General features: G+C 46.8%; 2 protein-coding genes and 1 non-coding gene across 4 annotated transcripts; 2 read left to right on the forward strand and 1 right to left on the reverse strand.

Moving 5' to 3' along the window:
• Window positions 1-427: 427 nt before the first annotated feature.
• LOC135921404 (uncharacterized) lies at window positions 428-10,753 on the reverse strand. 2 transcript variants are annotated; one of them, XM_065455765.2, is made up of 6 exons: window positions 10,143-10,753; window positions 9,987-10,089; window positions 5,916-5,991; window positions 5,286-5,378; window positions 5,039-5,163; window positions 428-702 (listed from the first exon to the last, which is right to left on the reverse strand). In XM_065455765.2, exons 1-6 carry the CDS (start codon window positions 10,421-10,423, stop codon window positions 508-510), a joined length of 873 nt encoding a protein of 290 aa, XP_065311837.2. In that variant the 5' UTR covers window positions 10,424-10,753; the 3' UTR covers window positions 428-507. The 2 variants fall into 2 exon arrangements, with proteins under 2 accessions (XP_065311837.2, XP_065311838.2); XM_065455766.2 differs by having other exon boundaries at window positions 5,916-5,988; window positions 10,143-10,749.
• Window positions 10,754-11,500: 747 nt separating this feature from the next.
• Window positions 11,501-21,483, forward strand: LOC135921405 (RAB7A-interacting MON1-CCZ1 complex subunit 1-like). Its single transcript, XM_065455767.2, has 8 exons — window positions 11,501-11,653; window positions 11,921-12,036; window positions 12,477-12,570; window positions 12,678-12,727; window positions 14,445-14,582; window positions 16,200-16,317; window positions 17,847-18,153; window positions 21,114-21,483. The coding sequence occupies exons 1-7, from the start codon at window positions 11,557-11,559 to the stop codon at window positions 18,083-18,085; spliced, it is 852 nt and encodes a 283-aa protein (XP_065311839.1). The 5' UTR covers window positions 11,501-11,556; the 3' UTR covers window positions 18,086-18,153; window positions 21,114-21,483.
• Window positions 16,841-17,030, forward strand: LOC135921409 (U2 spliceosomal RNA). Its single transcript, XR_010570538.2, has one exon. It is a non-coding gene; the product is annotated as a U2 spliceosomal RNA (small nuclear RNA).
• Window positions 21,484-22,075: the final 592 nt, after the last annotated feature.

Genomic DNA, 22,075 nt, shown 5'->3' on the forward strand with positions numbered 1-22,075 from the left:
CTAACAAGAAATTAAGCAGCCCAGCCATTCATCCTGAGGTGAAGGCATTGCCGTTTTCTCTCGCGACAATATAATTGACGATTGTTGAAAATTAGGCGTAATGACAAATATCCTGATGCACATAGTTGGTTCCTAAACCGACAAAAAGAAAAAAACAATTACATATCCTAGTTCATCTAGGTACGGTGCTGAAAGCTAGTGCGTTTTTTTTTATTGTCCTTATAATAGCAATAAGGCTGATCTTACTGTATTTCTTGCATCATGCAGAAACTGATGATAGCCGATTCAGTGAAATATGAGGCACTGATTTCCCGCGTACTTTTCCACCAGAAAGTTGGGTAAATGAAACTTGCACAAACTTTGTACTAAACAAGATAAACGAAGGTGAATCTCGTATTCGAAATAAGCACACAACACCACACATATCTACACGTTCTCGGCATCATAACTCAAACAATGCAGATTTCTTTAAGAATCAACTCTCTCCTTAGTGCACCTAAGTTGCAACTACTGCGGTCCTCTCGCAGCAGCCCCTTCTGGCAAAAAGGCCACCAACGGCGAAATCTGGCCCACGTGACGGAGCACGTCGGCCAGTAGTTCAGACTGTCTCTCCGCGGCTGCTGCCATCCGTTCGGCTGCCCAAGCCTGCCGTACCGAGGCAGTGGCCATCTGGGCCACACCCTTAAGAACGCCATGAAGGATCTGGAAAGGAAAGCATTGTATCAACAGGCAATTGCGACCATTCAGACAAGCACCAACTGACGAAAACGGTCTTTTCTACCTGTGCTGATTTATATGTGCTCACGCTCATAAAAAGAAACCCTGTGACTGTTTGTGCAGCTTAAACAAGTCAGTATACATAAGCAAGGTTTGGGTACAGGCTAGTTGGTATTCCATGGTATCAATCGTCACTTACAGCGCATACATAGACGAGGGACAAAAAGGACTACGAAGACAAGCGCTGGGACAAGGATTGAAGGGTGAAGACAAACAGTGTTAGCGATGACCAACGAACTAGAAATATACTGAAGCAAGGTTTGGGTACAAGCTAGTTGGTATTCCATGGTATCAATCGTCACTTACAGCGCATACATAGACGAGGGACAAAAAGGACGACGAAGACAAGCGCTGGGACAAGGATAGAAGGGTGAAGACAAACAGTGTTAGCGATGACCGACGAACTAGAAATATACTGAAGCAAGGTTTGGGTACAAGCTAGTTAGTATTCCATGGTATCAATCGTCACTTACAGCGCATACATAGACGAGGGACAAAAAGGACGACGAAGACAAGCGCTGGGACAAGGATAGAAGGGTGAAGACAAACAGTGTTAGCGATGACCAACGAACTAGAAATATACTGAAGCAAGGTTTGGGTACAAGCTAGTTGGTATTCCATGGTATCAATCGTCACTTACAGCGCATACATAGACGAGGGACAAAAAGGACGACGCAGACAAGCGCTGGGACAAGGATAGAAGGGTGAAGACAAACAGTGTTAGCGATGACCGACGAACTAGAAATATACTGAAGCAAGGTTTGGGTACAAGCTAGTTAGTATTCCATGGTATCAATCGTCACTTACAGCGCATACATAGACGAGGGACAAAAAGGACGATGAAGACAAGCGCTGGGACAAGGATAGAAGGGTGAAGACAAACAGTGTTAGCGATGACCGACAAACTAGAAATATACTGAAGCAAGGTTTGGGTACGGTCTAGTTGGTATTCCATGGTATCAATCGTCACTTACAGCGCATACATAGACGAGGGACAAGAAGGACGACGAAGACAAGCGCTGGGACAAGGATAGAAGGGTGAAGACAAACAGTGTTAGCGATGACCGACGAACTAGAAATATACTGAAGCAAGGTTTGCGTATAGGCTAGTTGGTATTCCATGGTATCAATCGTCACTTACAGCGCATACATAGACGAGGGACAAAAAGGACGACGAAGACAAGCGCTGGGACAAGGATAGAAGGGTGAAGACAAACAGTGTTAGCAATGACCGACGAACTAGAAATATACTGAAGCAAGGTTTGCGTATAAGCTAGTTGGTATTCCATGGTATCAATCGTCACTTACAGCGCATACATAGACGAGGGACAAAAAGGACGACGAAGACAAGCGCTGGGACAAGGATAGAAGGGTGAAGACAAACAGTGTTAGCGATGACCGACGAACTAGAAATATACTGAAGCAAGGTTTGCGTATAGGCTAGTTGGTATTCCATGGTATCAATCGTCACTTACAGCGCATACATAGACGAGGGACAAAAAGGACGACGAAGACAAGCGCTGGGACAAGGATAGAAGGGTGAAGACAAACAGTGTTAGCGATGACCGACGAACTAGAAATATAGTGAAGCAAGGTTTGCGTATAGGCTAGTTGGTATTCCATGGTATCAATCGTCACTTACAGCGCATACATAGACGAGGGACAAAAAGGACGACGAAGACAAGCGCTGGGACAAGGATAGAAGGGTGAAGACAAACAGTGTTAGCGATGACCGACGAACTAGAAATATACTGAAGCAAGGTTTGCGTATAAGCTAGTTGGTATTCCATGGTATCAATCGTCACTTACAGCGCATACATAGACGAGGGACAAAAAGGACGACGAAGACAAGCGCTGGGACAAGGATAGAAGGGTGAAGACAAACAGTGTTAGCGATGACGGACGAACTAGAAATATACTGAAGCAAGGTTTGGGTATAGGCTAGTTGGTATTTTATGGTATCAATCGTCACTTACAGCGCATACATAGACGAGGGACAAAAAGGACGACGAAGACAAGCGCTTGTCTTCGTCGTCCTTTCTGTCCCTCGTCTATGTATGCGCCGTATGTGACGAAGTATACACAAACACGCTGTTCTAAATGTCTAGTTGTGTTTTTCTGTTTCCTCCAATAAATGCGAACATCGTATGCATTTGCAAACTATCACGTGGCTGAAAGGTTCAGGCAATGGTATTCGCGCTTTCCAGAAACGCTAGCGCCGCCGCGCGGATTTTTTCGGAACCCGGGAGGCGGTGATGGATCTCCCGCCCACGCGGTTTCTGCAGCTGTGTTGGCGTTTTGGTACTCTTTGATATGGGAAAAAAAAAACTGTCGACGAGCGAAGAGCAACCGCATGTGCAGTGTGCCACAATGCACAAATCTTGCAATATTGGGAAAAGTATTGGGAAAAGCACCACTTTCCAAAAAAAAAAGACAGGAAGTTGTGGGTGATCAAGCTCCGCATCGGGAAGCAAGTGAGTGAAGAAATAGTCATATGTGGCGAGAATTTCAACAAAAACTTCTTTAGGGGCCACCTTGGTGAGTGTACTTGACTGTTGCTCAATGATATCATTTTATTTTTTGTGGCGAGCTCTTACGAAAGCGGCTGAAGAGAAACGTTGTGCCTTCGCAAAAGATCCCGCTGCGGTCCCACGAAGCAAGACTGAGACCATGGTGTAACTGAGACCTAGCGTTGGCCGAAGAAGGCCCTCTACAGATTCCCAAAGTAAATTTAAGTACACAAGTGTCACCGTTTATTAGGTTTTCTGCCTGCGCTCGCGCTGTTTCGGCAAATACCCTGCGACGGTGCCTGACGCTGCGTCGCGAGCACTGCAAACTAGAGAACCTATTCCGCAACTGTTCGTAGTCGTTTTGTGTGAGAACGAAACAGGCGATCTATGCACAAGGCGTTCGGTGATTTTTTTTTCTTTTGCTGTATTCAAAGGTGTGTACTGATCGGGGGTCGAGCGCACGTGTTTCTGATTTTGTAGTTTTGTTTGGTCTTAAAGTATCTCTTCTATAACAATGTTGCAAGAAACAAGGGCCAGGACTACATACCTGAAGCGGTCATTGATGAAGAATGCGCATGCGAGCTTCCCTACAGCACGCGAAAACATTAATCGTGCTGTAAAACGGGGCGCGCTGGCACACGTCATAGTGTCACTCATATATTGTAAATCGGCACTACTGAAATGTTTACGTATTATCTGGCATCATTACCAAGCATTCCGTATATAAGCCGGTGCGTCGAGCCATTTATCTCATTGTGAATGCACCAAACGTTTACCTTATATGCAGCGGCATAAAGCGCATACTGCGCTTTGTTTACATCTGAGTGCTACCGATTAACTGCTTGGTGTCAATTCTTGTACATCGCGTATAGGTTACGAAGCGTAAGGATACATAGTGACCTTTACGGCGCCGGTTACACTGCAGACTTGAACTGTTATAGTATGCGGCGGGCCTCTCACGGCGCTTGTCTGCAGGCAGAGTTACTCGACCTGAACAGCCGCGCTTGTCGTCTTTCGTATTTCACACCATATTATATGGCCAGCGTTAAACGTAGCCTCTCCCTCTACAACACATCTCTGCGTTTCCTTAGCAATGTTAAGGATCGCGCTTAGAGATACCAGAGGCCCGTAAGCCGCCTGCTTCTGCAGATGCGCACGCTTTCGTATCGCCTCCATCACCTCTATCCCCGCCATATTGCAACGTTCTCCGCGCCACCTATAGGCGCTGGAAAGTGCGAATAGAGGTGGTTTACGGATTGTGAACGAGCAAGCGGCGTATGTCTGTGTGCAAAAAAAGAAAGAAAACGAATAACCTGTTTTTGCCCCTTAATATGCTGTGCAGAACTGAACGGTTCGATCGGCATATTCCCGTCGCGTTCAAATCCTGTTATCCTCAGTTCTCAACCCCTCAAGCTTTTCTATTTTGCTTTGCTTTTTTTTTAGTGTAGCAAGAAAACAATTGTGGCCGTGTATTGGCCACATCGAAAAGTTTGCTGATGCGGTGACTTGCAGCGATGCAGCGTGTTCTCTAGTCCACCCGGTTATGACCTGCTTCGAAATAGGTTCAATCAGTGATTACGCTGTGTTAGGGGATTCTTTGAGCCTAATGGCAAGTTGCCATCTTTACGACCACGTCCATGAGCCCATAGGATTCTGCACAACCCAGAAAAAAAAAGTCCGGAAAAAAACATTAAGTCTACACATTGTCCCTCTGTACACTCCGTCATAGAGGCAGGTAAGAACGCACGCACTTTGTTTGTCTCTTCATTTTGTGCCGCAGTTCTTGCACAGTCTTTGGCTACACGTTCCAAGAGGGCTTCGTGGTACAACACACGACGTGAACTGCGACACTGGCGATGCGTTCGTTGGGATTGGCCTGAAAAAAAAATGAATACATTACACGCACACCTACCAAACGTAAAAAAAGTATACAAAAGCAGCAGTGTGCCTCCCGTGAAGCCAGTTAAACAAAGCTGCAACATAATTGAGTTCTCTAACCGGTTTCAGCAGAGCTGGGGCCAGCAGTCAGCTCATCTGGCGGGCTCTGGGACTGGCTGTCGGCCTGTTGCAGGTTTGCTACTCCTATATTGGCTGTAAAGAGCAAGTTCATTGGATGATGGTTAGTGTTGCTGTCGTTCGATGCTGCTTAGAGCTAAAAAGAAAAACAGCTCCACGAAAAGGGAAAGCAAAGGGGAGGGTCAAAATGCAGCTAGGGGAGGGGAGGGTCAAAGACGCAAAGAGCTATGGAAAGAAGAATGACGGGTGTAACGTTAAGGGATAAGAAAAGAGCAGATTGAGCGAGGGAACAAACGCGAGTTAATGACATCTTAGTTGAAATCAAGAAAAATAAATGGGCATGGGCAGGACATGTAACGAGGAGGGAAGATAACCGATGGTCATTAAGGGTTACGGACTGGATTCCAAGGGAAGGGAAGCGTAGCAGGGGGCGGCAGAAAGTCAAGTGGGCGGATGAGATTAATAAGTTTGCAGGGACAACATGGCCACAATTAGCACAACGCCGGGTAGTTGGAGAAGTATGGGAGAGGCCTTTGCCCAGCAGTGGGCGTAGCCAGGATGATGATGATGATGATGATGATGGTGATAATGCGGTGAGAAAGCGCAGCTTACTTTCACTCGCCAAGCCGGTGGTGCATGGCGTTGTGTCCTCCAACAGCCTTGCCACAAACACGTCCATGGCGAGCTGCTTTGTGTACAAGATAGGCAGAAGCAATTTTCAGAACTGTGCCTGGTACGCTGCAGTAAAATATGCGGATAACCTATAGTGCTCTAACCCAAAATACATTAAGAAAATCACAGGGGGCAGGGAAAGCGACAAATGTAGGCTCTGTTCAGAAACAGGAACACTCACACACATAATGTGGGAATGCACCTCGCTCCCGTTCTCTCATCCCCCCGTCAGCAGCGAGACTGACTGGACAGCCTGGCTCAGTTCCGGGGACGTCGACCGACAACTTGAACTGGTGGACTGGGCGGAAAAGGCCAAGCAGGCCCAGGGCCTTACTTGAGCCCTAACCCTCAGCCACGTCCCTCTTTACCCTTCCCCCTTTCAATAAAGTTTATCATCACCATAGTGCTCTAAACGACCGCGCAAAGGCAATATCTCGTGAAATGTTAGCAGTAGATGACGCTGTAGATACCACCATCACGCACAAAAAGAAAGAGATATCTGTAACATTATTTACACGCGACACAGTGCACACAACGCGTTGCCAAAAAACACCGACTACCGCTTAAGAAACTCCGGGTGGTCCAAATTTCAGGACCTCCCCACTACGGCGTGCCTCATAATCAGATAGTGGTTTTCGCACGTAAAACCCCATAATTTAATTGATTGATTAAAAAAAACAATACACTAGGCGACAAGTTTCTTTGGCACTGCTGTGAAAGCTACAAAACCAAATCGCAGCGTCTCCCTACGCGCTACGAGAGTTCTCGTAACTTATTATCATTAACTACGCTAACAATGATATGCGATGTGGCATATAAAATTACTGAGCACACTGGAATATAATTTGTTCATTGTTTTCATTTACTGGACCCTACCCCGTTTTCTGCCTGCTTGCCCTGTACATTAATTATACCACTACTCTACTGTACTGTACTAATGTAGGCGCCCTACTTCTGTACAACACGGAGGTGGGACGCGATTGTACACGAACGCCAACAGTAAACATACCAGATTAAAAAGAGTCTTTCTCACAAATATATAAGACCTAGATACGGCACTTCCAGAAGTAAAATAAACATTTCGTCAAACCTTATAAAACCACCAGGACTACTCCGGAGGTAGTGAAGATGAGCAGTGGGAGTACACAGCGAGTGATGAAAACCGAAAGTAGAACCGAAATCAGCCGCCAGCTGCCGTACTACTTGGCGGAGCAACACGACTGCGCAGAAGCTCCCCCCCCCCTCCAACTCCTCTCACCTTGCTTTGCTTCACTGTGCACACCGCCAGCGCCATCTCTCTATTTTTGCTGTTTAGCACCCACCAAGGATTTGCTGTTTAGCACCCGCCAAGGAGGCGGGTGCTAAACAGCAAAATGCCAACTGCAACGACGTTTTCGACCGCGTGAAAAGCCCCGTTTCAGATAATTTAGACACTAATCATACACTTAAAATACAGGTCAATGCATCACAGAGCTCGCAAAAATCGACATTTCTCATACCGAAACTGACAAAAAAAAACGAAGAGTGTGGAGAACTACCACCACTGGCGTAGCAACAGGGGGGGCCGGGGGGCCGTGGGCCCCGGGTGCAAGGGGTCAGTGGAGGGGGGGGGGTGTCATATACGTCTGAAGACACCCCTCTTTCCGCCGGTTACACCCGGGGCGGGGGGGTGACAGAAGACCTATGGGCCCCGGGTGCAAGACGACCAAGCTACGCCACTGACTACCACCCATGCTGTCTGCCATGGAGGAAGGAGAACTCCATGCTGTCTGCTTCCCTTGCTTGTATTCCGTACAGGTGTACCAGCGACCGCACCTCTGCTAGGCGCGGAGCTGGCATAATAAATTATGGGGTTATACGTGCCAAAACTTGTTAGCTCGTTGTTCATTTGTTGGCCGCTTCGTGCGCTGTGACAATGCCGTCACGCGCCCGCGATGCTCTTTTAAAGGCGAAGTATTCCCCGAGTCCAGGGGGTTTTCTCTATCTGGTTGCCTACGTTCAACAGCAGGGCCTCGATGCATTCTGCTTCCACTCGAAGCGCGCATAGGGAGAAGGAGGGGGGGTGGCAAGCCAAAGGTGCGGTATAGGCCGGCTTAACGAGGACCCAACCCACGCGTGGCGCAGTTGGCTGAATCGGCAAAAATTAGACGCTCTACAGTGTAGTGTGACTGGCGCTGGAACATCACATGTCCCATCTCACGCCGGAGCAACTGGAATAGGGTGCATGGCGCGCCCGCCTGGCTGACCAGCAGCATGCTGTTCGTGTTCACTCAAGCGAGCGTATTGCGTTTGCGCCTTCGACAAAGAAGCGCTAGTTCGCCGTGCACTCTATTACTAGCGCTGCGGCAACAACTGAATGCCGCGTTGCTGCGGGTCACGTTTAAAAGCATCTCCGGCGTGTCGTATCCGACTTCACCGGCCGCTTCACGCCGAAAGCGCCAGACACCGATCAGCCTGATCAGACAACTACTGCCATCTGTAGTAAAGAATGATAAGTAGCAGAGGCTTGGCACGGCCGGGCTAGAAGGGGCTCGGTGATGAGCGTGCGTAACCGTGTTCGAGCACCCGACGGCCGTGCAGACAACTACCGCCATCTGTAGTAAATAATATTAAGTAGGGGAAGCTTGACACGGCCGGGCTAGAGGGGCTCGGTGATAAGCGTGCGTAACCGTGTTCGGCCTTCCTCTACTCAGCGTTGAGTACTGTACAGCTATAGCTCGGGTTCGAGCACGTATTCCAGCACCCGACGGCCACGCAACGCATCGGCATTCTTGCAAGAGTTCAAATCACGAGCCCAACAGAAAAAAAGGAACGCCGGGAGAGACGCTCGTTAACTCGAAAGTGATGAATTATCAATGCGCCTGGCTGCCTACGCAACACTAGAGAGCTCTAGCACGGCGCAGCTGAGAGATCGAGAGTTGCGTACGGTTCTTCAATAATCGTCATATCCGCATCGCTACCGCTTTGCCGCCAGGTGCACGCGTCGTCTACATAGGCGCTATATGTAAAAGCTGCTAATAACAAAATTGGGCAATTACCACTCTGCGGCTTTGCAAACATTATTTTGAGAATACACGCTAGGCATTCAGTTGAGCCCAAGTGAAGTTTCGTTGCAGTTGGCCTTTAAAGAAACAACAGCTGGAGTGGAAGACGCCTATATAACCGGCCTATGGGCCCGGTGAAGCTAGCGGCGGCCATCTTGCGGGGGGGGGGGGGGCAAGATGCGACCTGCCAAGAGCTTCGCAGCGCTGTTCAACGACTTTTCCAGCGGTCTTTAATCGTTTAACGGATTGTAAAGTTTTAATGCAATACGGTGGACTATGAGGCAAGTCATATTGGAGGTCTCCGGATCGCAGATATCCGGGTACTGGGGCATTTTTTTTTTCATTTTATCGGCACCAATATGCAGTTGCCGCGAAGTAGGAAAAAAATTCGCGCAATAATTAGCATTTATTCACCTTCTTTAACGCAGTGTAGAAACTGATCAATCATGCAAGCTGTCAGAACAAAAGCAATTAAAAACTGAAAATGTAGCATGAGAAAAAGCAGTACATGCAACAAACCTAAGTATTCATTAATATCTTCATTGTCATCAGGTTTTTCCGGTGCTTTAGCACCCTCATTGCATGGAAGGTCTGGAACATTGGTGGCGGCCGTTTCCTTTCAGCCTGAAATATAAACTTTTCGTTTATATTTCAGGGAGCAAGTCAATGCTAATCTGCAACCTTACTTAAACGGATAACGCTAACATGTCAACTACTTGTGCGTCAACATTTCTAAAAACAACTGAGTGCGCTATCACATTTTGGGATCCGCGCAGCACCGGGCACGGCAAGATACGACGACACCAAACACATAAATCTGCGCCGACTGGCGCGCTTTCGCCCCCCGCGAGATGGCGACGCGGCAGCTTCACTTGATTCACTTGACGGGCGCTCCCTCCATCCACTCCAGCAGTTTTTCTTGGACCTCCCTGGCACACCCGCTAACATTAAAACACAAATGCGTCACCTCGTCAAGCGGCTGAGAGCGTCGTTGCTCACACAGGCCAGTCACCGATGCGGGGCCGACTAACTGCATGATGCGGCCACGAACACCAGATAGGCGGCCACCGCTGCAAGTTCGAACGGCGTTGTAAACATGGCGAGCAGCAGATCTCGCACTCACCTTCCGGTTTCGGCGGCATCGCGGCGGGCGAGGAACACCTCCTTGCGCCAGAAAGCCTGCCACTTCCGAAACGACTTCCTCGCTGGGCCCTCAGCGTTCAGCAGGGCAGTGATTTCTTCCCACAGCTCTCTCTTGCGTTCCACCGTAGCCTCTGGGCTGGGCACGCGGGACCCTGTCACGAGGAACGCATGCTTCTCCATGAATGCGACCAGCAAGTCCCGTTGGTGTGGCGAGACGTGCGGGCCCAATCGCACGTCCTTGTGGGACGACATTACGCTCATAGGCAAGATCGCGCGCAGCAAAGGTAACGAAACTGCCAGGGCGCGATCGCGCAAGCAACAGCTTGATTTTGCGAACGTTCAGTTGCTCTATCGTGATTCGTCGTCACCGCGCTTTCGTCAGCGGCCACCATTGCGGTGGGGCGGGACCACAGAATGCGCATACGTCACACTCTCAATCATTCGAACACCGAACCCGTCGTCTGACGGGTTCGGTTGAAACGGGTGACGAGGTCGTTAGTTTTGCTGCTCCCTTTAGACAGCGCCTACTCTAATTAGATGTCTGGAACGTCGCTTGCTTTCCCATAGCAACCGCCTTACCGCGCGTTGCAACCGCCCTGTTTGTAGTCGAGTCACGTGACAACCGTCGGCGCAGTGGCAGGCATGGCCTTAGAGATTGCGGGCGCTGCATCGAGCGGCATCGGGGTGGTTGCTAAGCGGCCGCCGCGAGAGGCTCTCGCCACGGCGATTTAGGCAACTCTGCCTCCATGAAACCATTGGGTTCAGCGAGAGCAGGGCAAAAGCAAACATGCCTGCAGTAAAGATTAGTAAGAGGTGATTGTAAGATTGGTGGAAGTATGGAAACGACAAACAACAGAGGCGTACAAAAGCAAAGTTCTCAATAGGGGTTCAGAAAGTTTGGCGATAAAAATTATTCACGTTTCTTTTCGTATAGTGAGAAACTCTATGCTTTTTGTTAAATATAGATAGGACAGTAGTCAATACAATTACAAAGGCTTGGTGGCGCAGCCCATCGCCTTGTTCCAAAGTGGACGCTCATAGCATAGGCGCACCCGTTTCTTGGGGATTACAACGGTAAAAGCGTTGCTACAAACAATGCCATTGCTACAAAACACCCTAGCAGCTGCATAAGCCTTACGATAAACACTTAACTATTAATAAAAAAAAATGTATTTGCTTTGCAGGTGTGCTTTGCGCCGCACAATTTCGGAGGCCATAATTACGAGCTGTTCCTAAACAAAATATTAGTGAACATCTTAAGTACTTTCAGTTGTTTAATAAGTACTAGTTTGTTGTGTTCTGCATTTTCTTACCCATAAAACTTCGTTTCCCCACCTCTCTTCTTTTGACGACAAAATTGACCAACGGCACGAAAAATTTCGCCAACACTGTGCATGATGGAGAGGATGGAGGAGGCTGCTGCGAAAGAAATCACCGATGAAGTCGACGATTTAATACGAATTGTGGAAGATCTGAAAATCAGATCCGTCGGTAAGGCGCACGCTTCTGTTCACTAATAACTAGCGCTCGCCCGCGCTAAGCATGTAGGTCGCAAGCGCTTGCAAAAATGAAGGCTCACGCTCAAAACAAACCACCCAGTCTTGCGCCGTCTTGTCAACTCACTCCTACTTTCGTGTTTTACCTATTTTCTTGCTCACTAAATGCGATTTAACTGTAGCTTGCCGTTACGGTTTTGAGGGCTTAGCCTCTGTAAATCGCGTGGTCGTGTTTACGGTGACTGCAATACATCTCTTCCAGTGCCGAGTTTGCTGGAGTCGTCCTTCTCTAAACTGCTGGAACTGAAAAGCCGGCTGAGACGGGAAGAAGTATCGAGGGAGACCGCGAACAAAGAAGTTCTACAGGACTTGGCAAAGGTTTGGGTGCTCTCTCTATTGCTGCTTTGTACGTTTGCGTACATAGCTTCCCGCTCCTAAACTTCGCGCTCGCACAGCAGTTTCGTTTCCGACGTGTATGCTGAAAATCTGATAATCGCATATCGTGTGCATCACAGAGCGTACGAAACTATTTGAAGCACTGGTAAATAGTATTCGCCGAGCGCAGTGACATTCCTGCGACATGAACTAGAGGTTAACGCATGTAGTTACTCGTTATGAGCGTATTACATCGAAGTAGTGGCATTTGCAGTTGTACGGTTTGTACTTCATGCTGTCTAGATAGCTGTTTTGTTTTCGTTTTTTGCTACACCAAACGTATCGGGCGATTCTTAGGGGCACGTATATTTTGGTTGAGACGCGAGAGTACTTAGCATGCGTTTAAGTTTTGCCTCACATGTGTGCCTCTTTCTTTCGTCTAGATTGTTCTGGATGTCACATACTGCCGAGAAAACAGACTTGCTGACAACGATTTTTCAGACAGTGATTCTCTAGAACGAGTCCATGCCATAATCCGTAAGTCGATACAATTTATAATGTTGCATCAACTGGGAGGGTCGTCACCACTTGGCTGTGACAGCTGTCGGCAACGTTGCACCACACCTGCTGCGTTTTGTATGCAGGTAGCCTGGAACATGTTGAAAACATCACTAAGCACATGGGCTTCAGCACGGTTAGTGGTTCTTTGTTTACTAAGTTGTGTTCATTGGTGTATCATGGTCAAGAGGACCACGATAAACTTAACGAACAGAATGTAACCAAATGTTGAGAACACTGATTGTTTGAAAAGTACAGTCACGTTTAGTCTGAACTGCAACATAGTGCCTCTAGTTGACGGGACTCCGAGACTGCACATCGTCACTTACATAGGAAAAATTGTTTTAACGAAGACCAGTAATTGAAATGATCTTCAATTTTTTGCATGTTGGCGTTGCCACACAGTCTTGGGGCCCCATCAAACATGGACAGAGTTGCAGCTTATATTAAACATGACTGTACGTGACAAAAGTAATTGCTACTACTAAATTTAATTTGTTTGTAGTTTCAGTGGCCTGCAGTGTAATCTCTTCTTTATGATCACGTTGTATGATTGTTTGTTAATTGTAATTGTGCTTCTCTTAAACTGGACCTTCCGTGGGAGCTTGAGGGTACGGGATCAAATCCCGGCCGCGGTGGCCACACTTCGATGGTTGTGAAGTTAAAAAACGCCAGTGTGCCATGCATTGGGTGCACGTTAAAGAACCTCAGCTGGTAAAAATAAATCCACAGTCCCTCACTATGGCGTGCCTCATAATCATCGTGGTTTTGACTCGTAAAACCCCAGAATTAAATTCAAGCCAAGGGGAGCCTTCAGCATGAAGGCTCCCCTTGGCTTTCTCACACCTGCTTTTTTTTTCCTCTGCTGTTAACTCCCTTTCCCACAGCTTCGTGAAAAAAAAATTGTCATCAGGTTTGTATTGCAGTCTACAGCACAAGCCCGATGATATGGTTTTACCACCTGTTTTCTTGGTTTGTTCCATGCTCAAGTTGAAATGGTAAAGTAACAAAGTGGAGAGGTGGGCCATTTGGTATATGACTGAAGGTCAAACCAGCTAAAAGCCAGCGGAAGACACCATGTACAAGATGAGGTTGGAAATTACGTGGGCACGAGCAAGACTTCCTGCCATTAGCACAAGTTTCAAAGTTTTGTCCTACTATTTATCAGGTCGTGCTGTCATACTCTCCATCTGCCACGATGACTCATTGGCTATCATGTTCATTGCGAAGACAGGGGGGGGGTCAATGCACAGAAGAAGAAGATTGTGGCTACGGTGCCGTGCTGCTGAGGGCAAGGTCCTGGATTTGAGTCCCGGCCATCAAAGATGCAGAGCTGGAGTACCATTGCTCTGGGCACACGTGCAAGATTCCTGGGTGGTCAAAATTAACCTGCAGCCCCACTTTATGATGTCTCATAGCTAACAGTGCAGCATCAAAACCTAGGGGCCACTAAAGAGTAGACGTTTGAGCTCTTAGTAAATTGCCCTTCTACAGTAACACCAAAAAAAGGGGTAGGAGGCTTGATAAGCTAGAAAAGACAGCGAATGAGGAGTGGAAATGCCACCTGAACGTTCCTGCACCAGCCAAGCATTGTATCATGGATTTTAATGGCATCTGCTCAGGCGTAGTTGATGTTTTATTGCTCAAGATGAACTGCATTGTATTCTGAAACGCCACTTTGATTGGTGTTGTCAAAACTAAGGTGAAAGTTCCATTTTAGAAGTGAAAGTTTCTTTTCGAGTAATCAAGCTTCGCAAAGGCAGAGTTTTGAAACAATAATTTATCTGTCTAAATTGATTTAGTGTTTTTCTTTAACGTCCCTTCAAGCCCTATAAATGTACATTTCTTTACAGGTGGTGGAAGGCCTTGGCGAGGAGCTTGCCGAGTGTATAGAATGGCGGAAGGGGGGACTAGTCTACATGTTCTGCCAGAGCAAGGAGGGGGACGACGACCACAGTTGGCTAACGGCCAACCAGGAAACTTTTTTTGCTGTAAGTTGAGCTGCCTGCTGACTCAGCAAAAGGACGTGCTTGCCTCGAAGCTCATGTCATGCAACAAGGAAGCAGTTAGTACCTTCTAGCTTGTCGCGCCCACAGACATTGTCAAGGAAAGCCTTTTCGAAGTTCCCATAGGCCTCCGCACTTCAAAATCAAGACATGCTCATTAGCCAGAAGTGCTGGAGCGTGCTTATCAGAAACAAAAAAAGACCTTATGATGCATTTGTAACAAACGTGGCCATTTTGTATATGACCACTGCAAGGAAAAATGAACATGCAGAGAAAGCAACAAAAAAAAAGACAGTAACTTGAGGATAGTTTAACTGTTACAGCAACCTTCGGGAACCGCATTAAACAAGCAGTGCTTTTCCCTTTCCCTCGTGCAGGGTAGCCAACCAGGCTCGGTGCTCATTAACCTGCCTGCCTTTCATTTATCCTTGCCTCTCCCTCTGCAGCCGCACAATTGATTTTTGAAGAGCTTGCCCATATGAAACATTCAGTTCCACTGCTAAAAGCGCGTTGCTGTGTATTTGAACACAGGCATTTTCTTGGTTCATGTTGCTTAGCTTGTGTGACATGTTGCAGATGCTTTTTTTATTAGCCATCCTTCAAAAGCACTAGCAAATTATTCAGTAGCCCTTCCAAGATTTTCTTTTTTTTTTCATTGTGTGAGCCATGATGTATGCATGCAGGCATGCAATGCTACTTATAAAAAAACTGGCATAACAAAACCTGCCCTGTAGCATGCGCCAGTTTTAGCAGCAAGAATGGCAAAGTCATGCTCCGTACAGCACAGGTCTGATGCACATTTGTGGTGGCAGCGCTATCTATTTTGTCTAAAACAAAGACAGCTTATGACATACTCTTCCGTCAAAGGTGTTCTCGATAAGGTTATCATTTGGGGGCATGTTTTCAAAAGCTATTTGGTGTAGGTCGTTCAGTGTGGCAAAGATCTCGAAAAAGGGTCCATCAATGTTTTCATTTGCTCCTTTTGCCAGCATATTGCGTCACTGTACGCATTCGTTTACAGCCTTTCATTTACAAACATGCACCTTGTCTGTTGGAAATTCGTAAGTTGGTAATTCATATTCAAGCTTACAAAAGCGCTCTCCAGGGAGGATAGAAGAGAAGGCTACTAGTACGACAAACAAAGTGCTTCTTCGAACTTCCATTTACTTAATTATTGACAGAATACTATACCTGAAGTAAAAACAGAAAGCCATCAAGCGGACACAGCAGACAATGTTGTCTTATGTGGTTAGAGCATCTGTACAAGATACAAAATTGTTTTAGATGAGAACCAATAGGACAGAGTGCTGACACAGTTTTCTGTTTTAGTGCTTCTTGTGTTGCATGTGCTTGCATGCTGTACAACTACCCCTTGCTTCTGTGCCATCTGTATTGCACTTTTGCAAGTTTAGAATATTGTCTACTTGAGATCTCATTCAGCTAAGCACTAGACTAGGGACAAATTCAGCCATACAGCAACCGAGAGCAGTGTTCAATGTCTCCTTGTGAAAAGCGCCAGCTCTGAAGCACAGTGAAGGGGTTTAGCTAGGAGTAGTGCGGCACGACTTCCAGTGTGCATTCTACGTTTTTGTGAACTTGCAGCTGCTGCAGCAAGGTGTGCACCACCTCACGGCAATGCTCAATGTTCGTCGCCCACTGAGCGCCGAAGATGTCACAGTGCTGTCTGGCCAGACGGACGTGCTGGAACTCCTGGAGAAAGGCAAGTACGGTGGAATCCCAATCATTCGAAATCTGTTAAGCCAATCCTGATCAAACATCTCTATCGTTATGCAGTGGAACCTTGTTGATAGGATCTTCTTTTGTTTGATTTCCCTGCGCCAACGTTCGCGACCAAGAACACAAGAAAATGACCAAATAAAGTTAAGCTTCTTTTTTGCCAGTTAATGGGTCCCCAGAAAACACGATCTCTTGGCACCAGCGTTCCATACATTGCCAAACTGCGATCGCGTGACATGTTTTCCGGCCGCTCGATCTCATGTAAACAAAAAAGTCATGAGCCATTCCACTTCTATGAAGGTGGATGACCAGCGAAGCTGTGCAGCACACGACAGAGGTTTTTCTTTTATGTGCATTCGCGTAGATGACGGGACCGCCGCCCCGAGGAGCCAGAGGAAAGTAGACATGCGTGACGTTTCGACGGGACCACCACCACGGGACAGCGGAAGGAAAGGAAACTAGATACGGAAGCGTTTCAAACCCAACAAAAAGAGGGAGGTGCAAACATAGATGTGGTCAATGCGGGTCAAAGTGTAGTACGTATCTGTTCTTATCAGCTTAATATCTGATATGGATTCTGCTTGGGCCAAAGATATTAAACTTATTTTTGCAAGTTGGTAGAGTGCTTGAAGACTGGTCCACATCTGCCACGAGCCAACCCTGTATTGCACTATCTCTGGGATCGCCCCACGGTTTTCACACATGCAAAACAAGAATGCACGGAACCTAACCGTAAACAGTTTCGCAGAAAAAAAGAATGCACAAGCCATGCATGACCGAAAACAACTGCTGCAGCCGCTTCCCCACAGTACTCGCCCGCGCATCACGTGAAAATGCCCGCACACACCAACGAATCTCCGTACAGGTCGTCACATGCTGCAGTCACAGCTGTCATGATATGCCTCTTCATTTCTGTTTGCCAGTGCCGTTGGAAGCGTACTGCACACTTTTAAGAGGCGATAACCGGAAAGTTCTGCCGTTCTTTGCTGCAGGTTGTGGGTAGTGAGTGTCATGCTTCACTCTAGTGGCATCGTACGTATTCTGCCATCACCCACCAGCTCAATTTTGCTTTGGTTTCTTTTTGCTGGCTTAGAACACTATGCAATAGGAAAAGAACACATTCTCATATCGCAATGATTTTTTGGGCACATTCGAATGCCTTTTGTTCCATTCAACCCACTGGTTAACTTGATTAGTCTTGTTGGTCCTGTCAAAGTCAACTTACAAAAAATCTGCTGTATTCTATAAAAAGCTTCACAGATGCAAAAACAACTGCACTGCAAAATGCGTCATAGTTTCCACAGTGCCGCTTGCCGAATATGAAATGGAACCTACTTACCTGTGTAGGCAAGGATGGCTGAATGATGGAGCCCGAGCTGTAGTCGCCATTCATCATGCTAACCCCTCCCTAGCAAATGTTTGGTGGGTGCCTGCTGCTGCTTTGTACATGCGGAGCATTTGTTCTGTGCGACCAGAATCCAGCAGGGTCGCCTTCTTTCCCAAACATCGCAGGCATCTACAGTGATGTACATGCGCTGTCGCTGATGTACGCCGGCGAGATGTGCTACTGGCTGGTGACGTACTCGAAGCGCTGGGACCGGCCGCTGGAGATGGCGCACGCATTGCCACTTGGCAAGCGGCTGCTACAGGACTACATCAGTGCTGTCGAGGGTCCCCTGCAGGGCGCGGGCTGGAACTGCACCCGTGCCCGGCAGCTTCTGGCACAACTGGGTGAGGTGGAGCAGTGCTGAAGTGCAGCCGGTGCCTGGTGAAGCCGACACAAAGCCAGACCAAAGACAAAGCCCGGACGGGGAGTGAGGTATTCGCTCATTGCACGATGCCTAGTTGTATTCACCTGAACGGACTGACAACCTGTTTTCGTGCTACTTTTACTGGTTTAATGGTTTATGGTTGATGTTTAATCATACAGTGGTAATACAGAAAATGCCATGGAACCTTTTTAATCAGAATTTTTCGACCTGCAGTGAGGATGTAGTCGTACGCTGGAAACAGTAATAGGTGAGCGCAATAGCAATTGTATGCCGCCATTGGTGGGAAGTAGATGACAAGTGAGGTCCTAGCAGTAAGGGTGTGATATTTTGTTTATTGAGGTGGTGGCGATCCTGTAGTTCGTGTTTTCCAAAGTTTCAGGCGCTCCTTTCGTCTCTTCTGCTCGTCTACATCTTTTTGTGCTATGAACCATAATCCTGTTCCGACTCACCCAATTTTCTATCCCTTTTCTGAAGTGTTGAATTATTTCTACAGTAATAACCACGTGCTTTCGCGGTTTCCTGTCTGACTGCTTTGGTCACACACAAGTCGTGACTTCTTTATTTTTATTTTTTTCCTAGCTAAGAGCAGTGGTAGGATGTGCCAGTAGTGCTCTTATTAAGGTATCTCCGATTCAACCAAGTTGGTGGTACCTTTTGCACCTACTTACAGTGTGCTGCACATAGGCCCTCGACTGTCTTAGGGACGGAGGTGCACCCTGCACCTCTGTCTTCGTTTGCACGCGGTGCAAGGCAAGGTGCCATCGCGGTGCAGAGCACCCTTGAACCTTGCAGCGAATGGGTGCAAAGCAGTGCACCACAACCGGCACTGCCTGCACCTTTTTGTTTGCAGTGCCGTATACTTTTTTTTTAATCGAACAAATCTATTGTAGCGCTGGTACCCGTCTAAGGAACAGGGTGTCATTGGCATTTTAACGCAAAAGTGTTAAAGGACCCCTGTCACGACATATCTGTTGTCGGCGGCGGCAGGCATCGTTTTGCGAAAAATCATTCTGAACCACAACCACGCAGGCCCTCTGCTTTGTGCAGAGGTGTTACTTAATTGAATTCCTCAAAGTAAAGTGCGTCAGAAAAATCATAAAGTAAGACTTAAACACAACCTCCAGATATGATAGCGCCGAGAGTTTAGATATACCAGAAAACACAATTCTGTTACGTGGAAACTCAAACACAAACCCCTTTTCTAGCATCTCTGCCATTCATAAGAATGGCGTGGCGCACCCGCAAGAAAGCTGCATTTGCTGGGAAACATGACGAGCAGTCAGGGATCTTTGAATGCTAATGCATTCCAGGCAAAGCTTAGGCGTCCTCCCAATTTTGGATCTCACAGGGAGACCACATAACTTGGCCTACTTGCGAACTTGTGCACATACAAAAGCACTTGTGTATGCCACCATGCAATGAGGGAGGTGACAGGTCTGCCACTCTACTTGTTGCTGCAAAGGCAGCACTGCTCATTAGATTGAACTTTGTTTACATTGCAATATGCCTAGAATGAAGTGCAAATGCGTAGTGATATTTGAACTGCAATCTTAAATAGTAAGTACATGGCACTTAATAGCAGGAAATTTGCTTACAGTAACCTCATATATTACATCCGAAGTACCAAAGTTTTGCCATCAGTTTATGCCACTTACCGTTTCTTTCGCCAACTTTCTATGTCAATTTCCCTTCTTAAATCGTGAACAGCATGCTCGATTCTATCACTATAAGTCATGGTCTTTTCTCACACACATCTCGCAACACATTCTAGATGGTTTTCAGTCCCTTTAGAGGGCCCACAAACCACCTTCAATAATTAAAAAACAAATTGTACTATCAATAGTTGATAAGTGGTGTCCAAAACATGGTGTCCATGACGTGTTTCCGGCTTCTGCAACCGCTTCTGGGGCAGGTATCCAGCGAAAGCATGGCCTTAGAGATCTGCGTCGGTCACTTGGAAGGAGCAATTACATGGGCACAGATTAGGATATCGCATATTCGTTTGTCCAGCTATTGATACTATTGATGGTCAATTTATCAATAGTTTTGCATCACTTAGCTCTGACATCTGCATTCTTTTGTGTAATACAAGCTTTTATGAAATAGGTGGTGTCCAAATCCATGCCCCGCGGTGGCCCTCTCTGGATAGCAAATACGGATATAGAGAGCCAGAAACACATTATGAATGTTTGGTTATGGACACCACTTATAACTGATGCAAAACTCGTTATACAGAGCATGAATTGTTACTTTTATAATCAGTATTATAGTTCTCTACTCAATAGTGCCCAGAAACCCTATAAACAAAACCCAAACTATACACTGTTTCATTTGCGGTATGTTGTTGCTTCAATGGCAGAAATTTGCAGGATGTGCCCTGTGGAAGGGGCAGGGGGATATTTAGGGAAACCTGCATGAACAGCTACACATCTTCATCAACTTATTTATGTCCATTGTAGAACAAAGGCCTCTCCCAGCAATCTCCAATTATTCCTCTCATGTGCCAGCTGACCCCCATCTTATGCTTGCAAATTTCCCTACTTCACGCCACCACCTAGGCCGTCCCAAACTGCACATTCTTTATTGGCCCTATACATTACACAGCCTCACCGACTTCATTTCTTCCTCTTAATGTCAACAAGAATATTGGCTACAGCTACATATGGTATGAAGTAAATAACTGCCAGTACCGATAAAGTGAATGTTGCTGATTTGCAGCTTCCTTGTGCGCCGATATGAGAGACAAAGGATGTACAGCATTGCACTTATGAAGGCCATGCACAGATGTTTTGAGGCATCAACAGGATCTGCACCATGTGCTGCGAAACGACTTGTCAAAACGACCGAGTTTTTGCGTTGAGAGTCATGTTTCCATAATTGGTAACACTGTTCGTGAGCATTGGTGGAACGTTTCACTAGCCACTTTGCTTTCCATGCTGCCACAACTGTTCCTTTCTTTTTTTCAGCTACAACATTCAGTTCATGCTGCTTATTTGTACTCTTTCAGGTTGACGGACATTCTTGTCGGGCGGAAGGAGCGTCATCAAGTTAACCTTTTCTGTATAGTTCCCGAACTTCTTGCGAACTTTCGCACTGTCATCAGCGGGACCACGATGGAGAACATGTTCCAATAGCTGGGAACATTTGCTGCTTTGGGCACTAGCTAGCAGGCCTGTTTCGGTAGTACTATCTAGCTAGCTAGCAAAGCTCCAGTGTTTTGTGTGAGCTAACCATCAAAAGGCAGCTGACTGCAATAGTTTAACCATGACTGTCGAACCCTTCAGACAGTTTAGTTGGATTCTTATTCCCTGCATTAGCCCTGTTCACTCACGCTCTGTTGTTTGTGTGTTAGATAGACTGGTTTCATGCCTTTTCAAGCGTGCCCTGTTATTTGTGCATATGATCAACCTGTCATGGGAATGTCCCTTTGCTCTGATGCATCCAAATCACCACCATGGGCCATGTTCGGATTGATTGCTTTTGGGGGATATCACTTTGAGCGCACGTTGGTTGGCTAGCCAGCTGCACTAGACTTGTTATGCGAATGTGAAAGTACTCTCAAAAGTAAACAGTCATGAACATGGCACAGGATTTTATACATATTCATATGTACCGACTTAACAAGCTGGGCATTTACTGTCAGCACAAATTGAAACATGACAAGAAAGAACTTATCTGAACGCCAGCTGCGTGCAGAGCTATGCAGTACGGTGTAGAATCGCTCTTTAGCATGGTGTAGTTTTGAACACGTGTTTTGAACGAGTTGCCGTTCTGCATTCAGGCAAAAGCTGGATACGCAACAACACATCCTAATCGCCCAGTTTGAGTCTATGCTGATAGTACAGGCAGAAACCAGCCAAGTGAAGATTGAATTGTTTCTTTGGTGGTGTCCTAGCTTCCGAATTCCCACCGCAGTCTGTTTATACTACAGTCGACGCTCGTTACAATGGACTGTAATAATCCAACGAG

This window comes from Dermacentor albipictus, chromosome 9 (assembly GCF_038994185.2).
Source record: "Dermacentor albipictus isolate Rhodes 1998 colony chromosome 9, USDA_Dalb.pri_finalv2, whole genome shotgun sequence".
Taxonomy (NCBI): Eukaryota; Metazoa; Arthropoda; class Arachnida; order Ixodida; family Ixodidae; genus Dermacentor; species Dermacentor albipictus.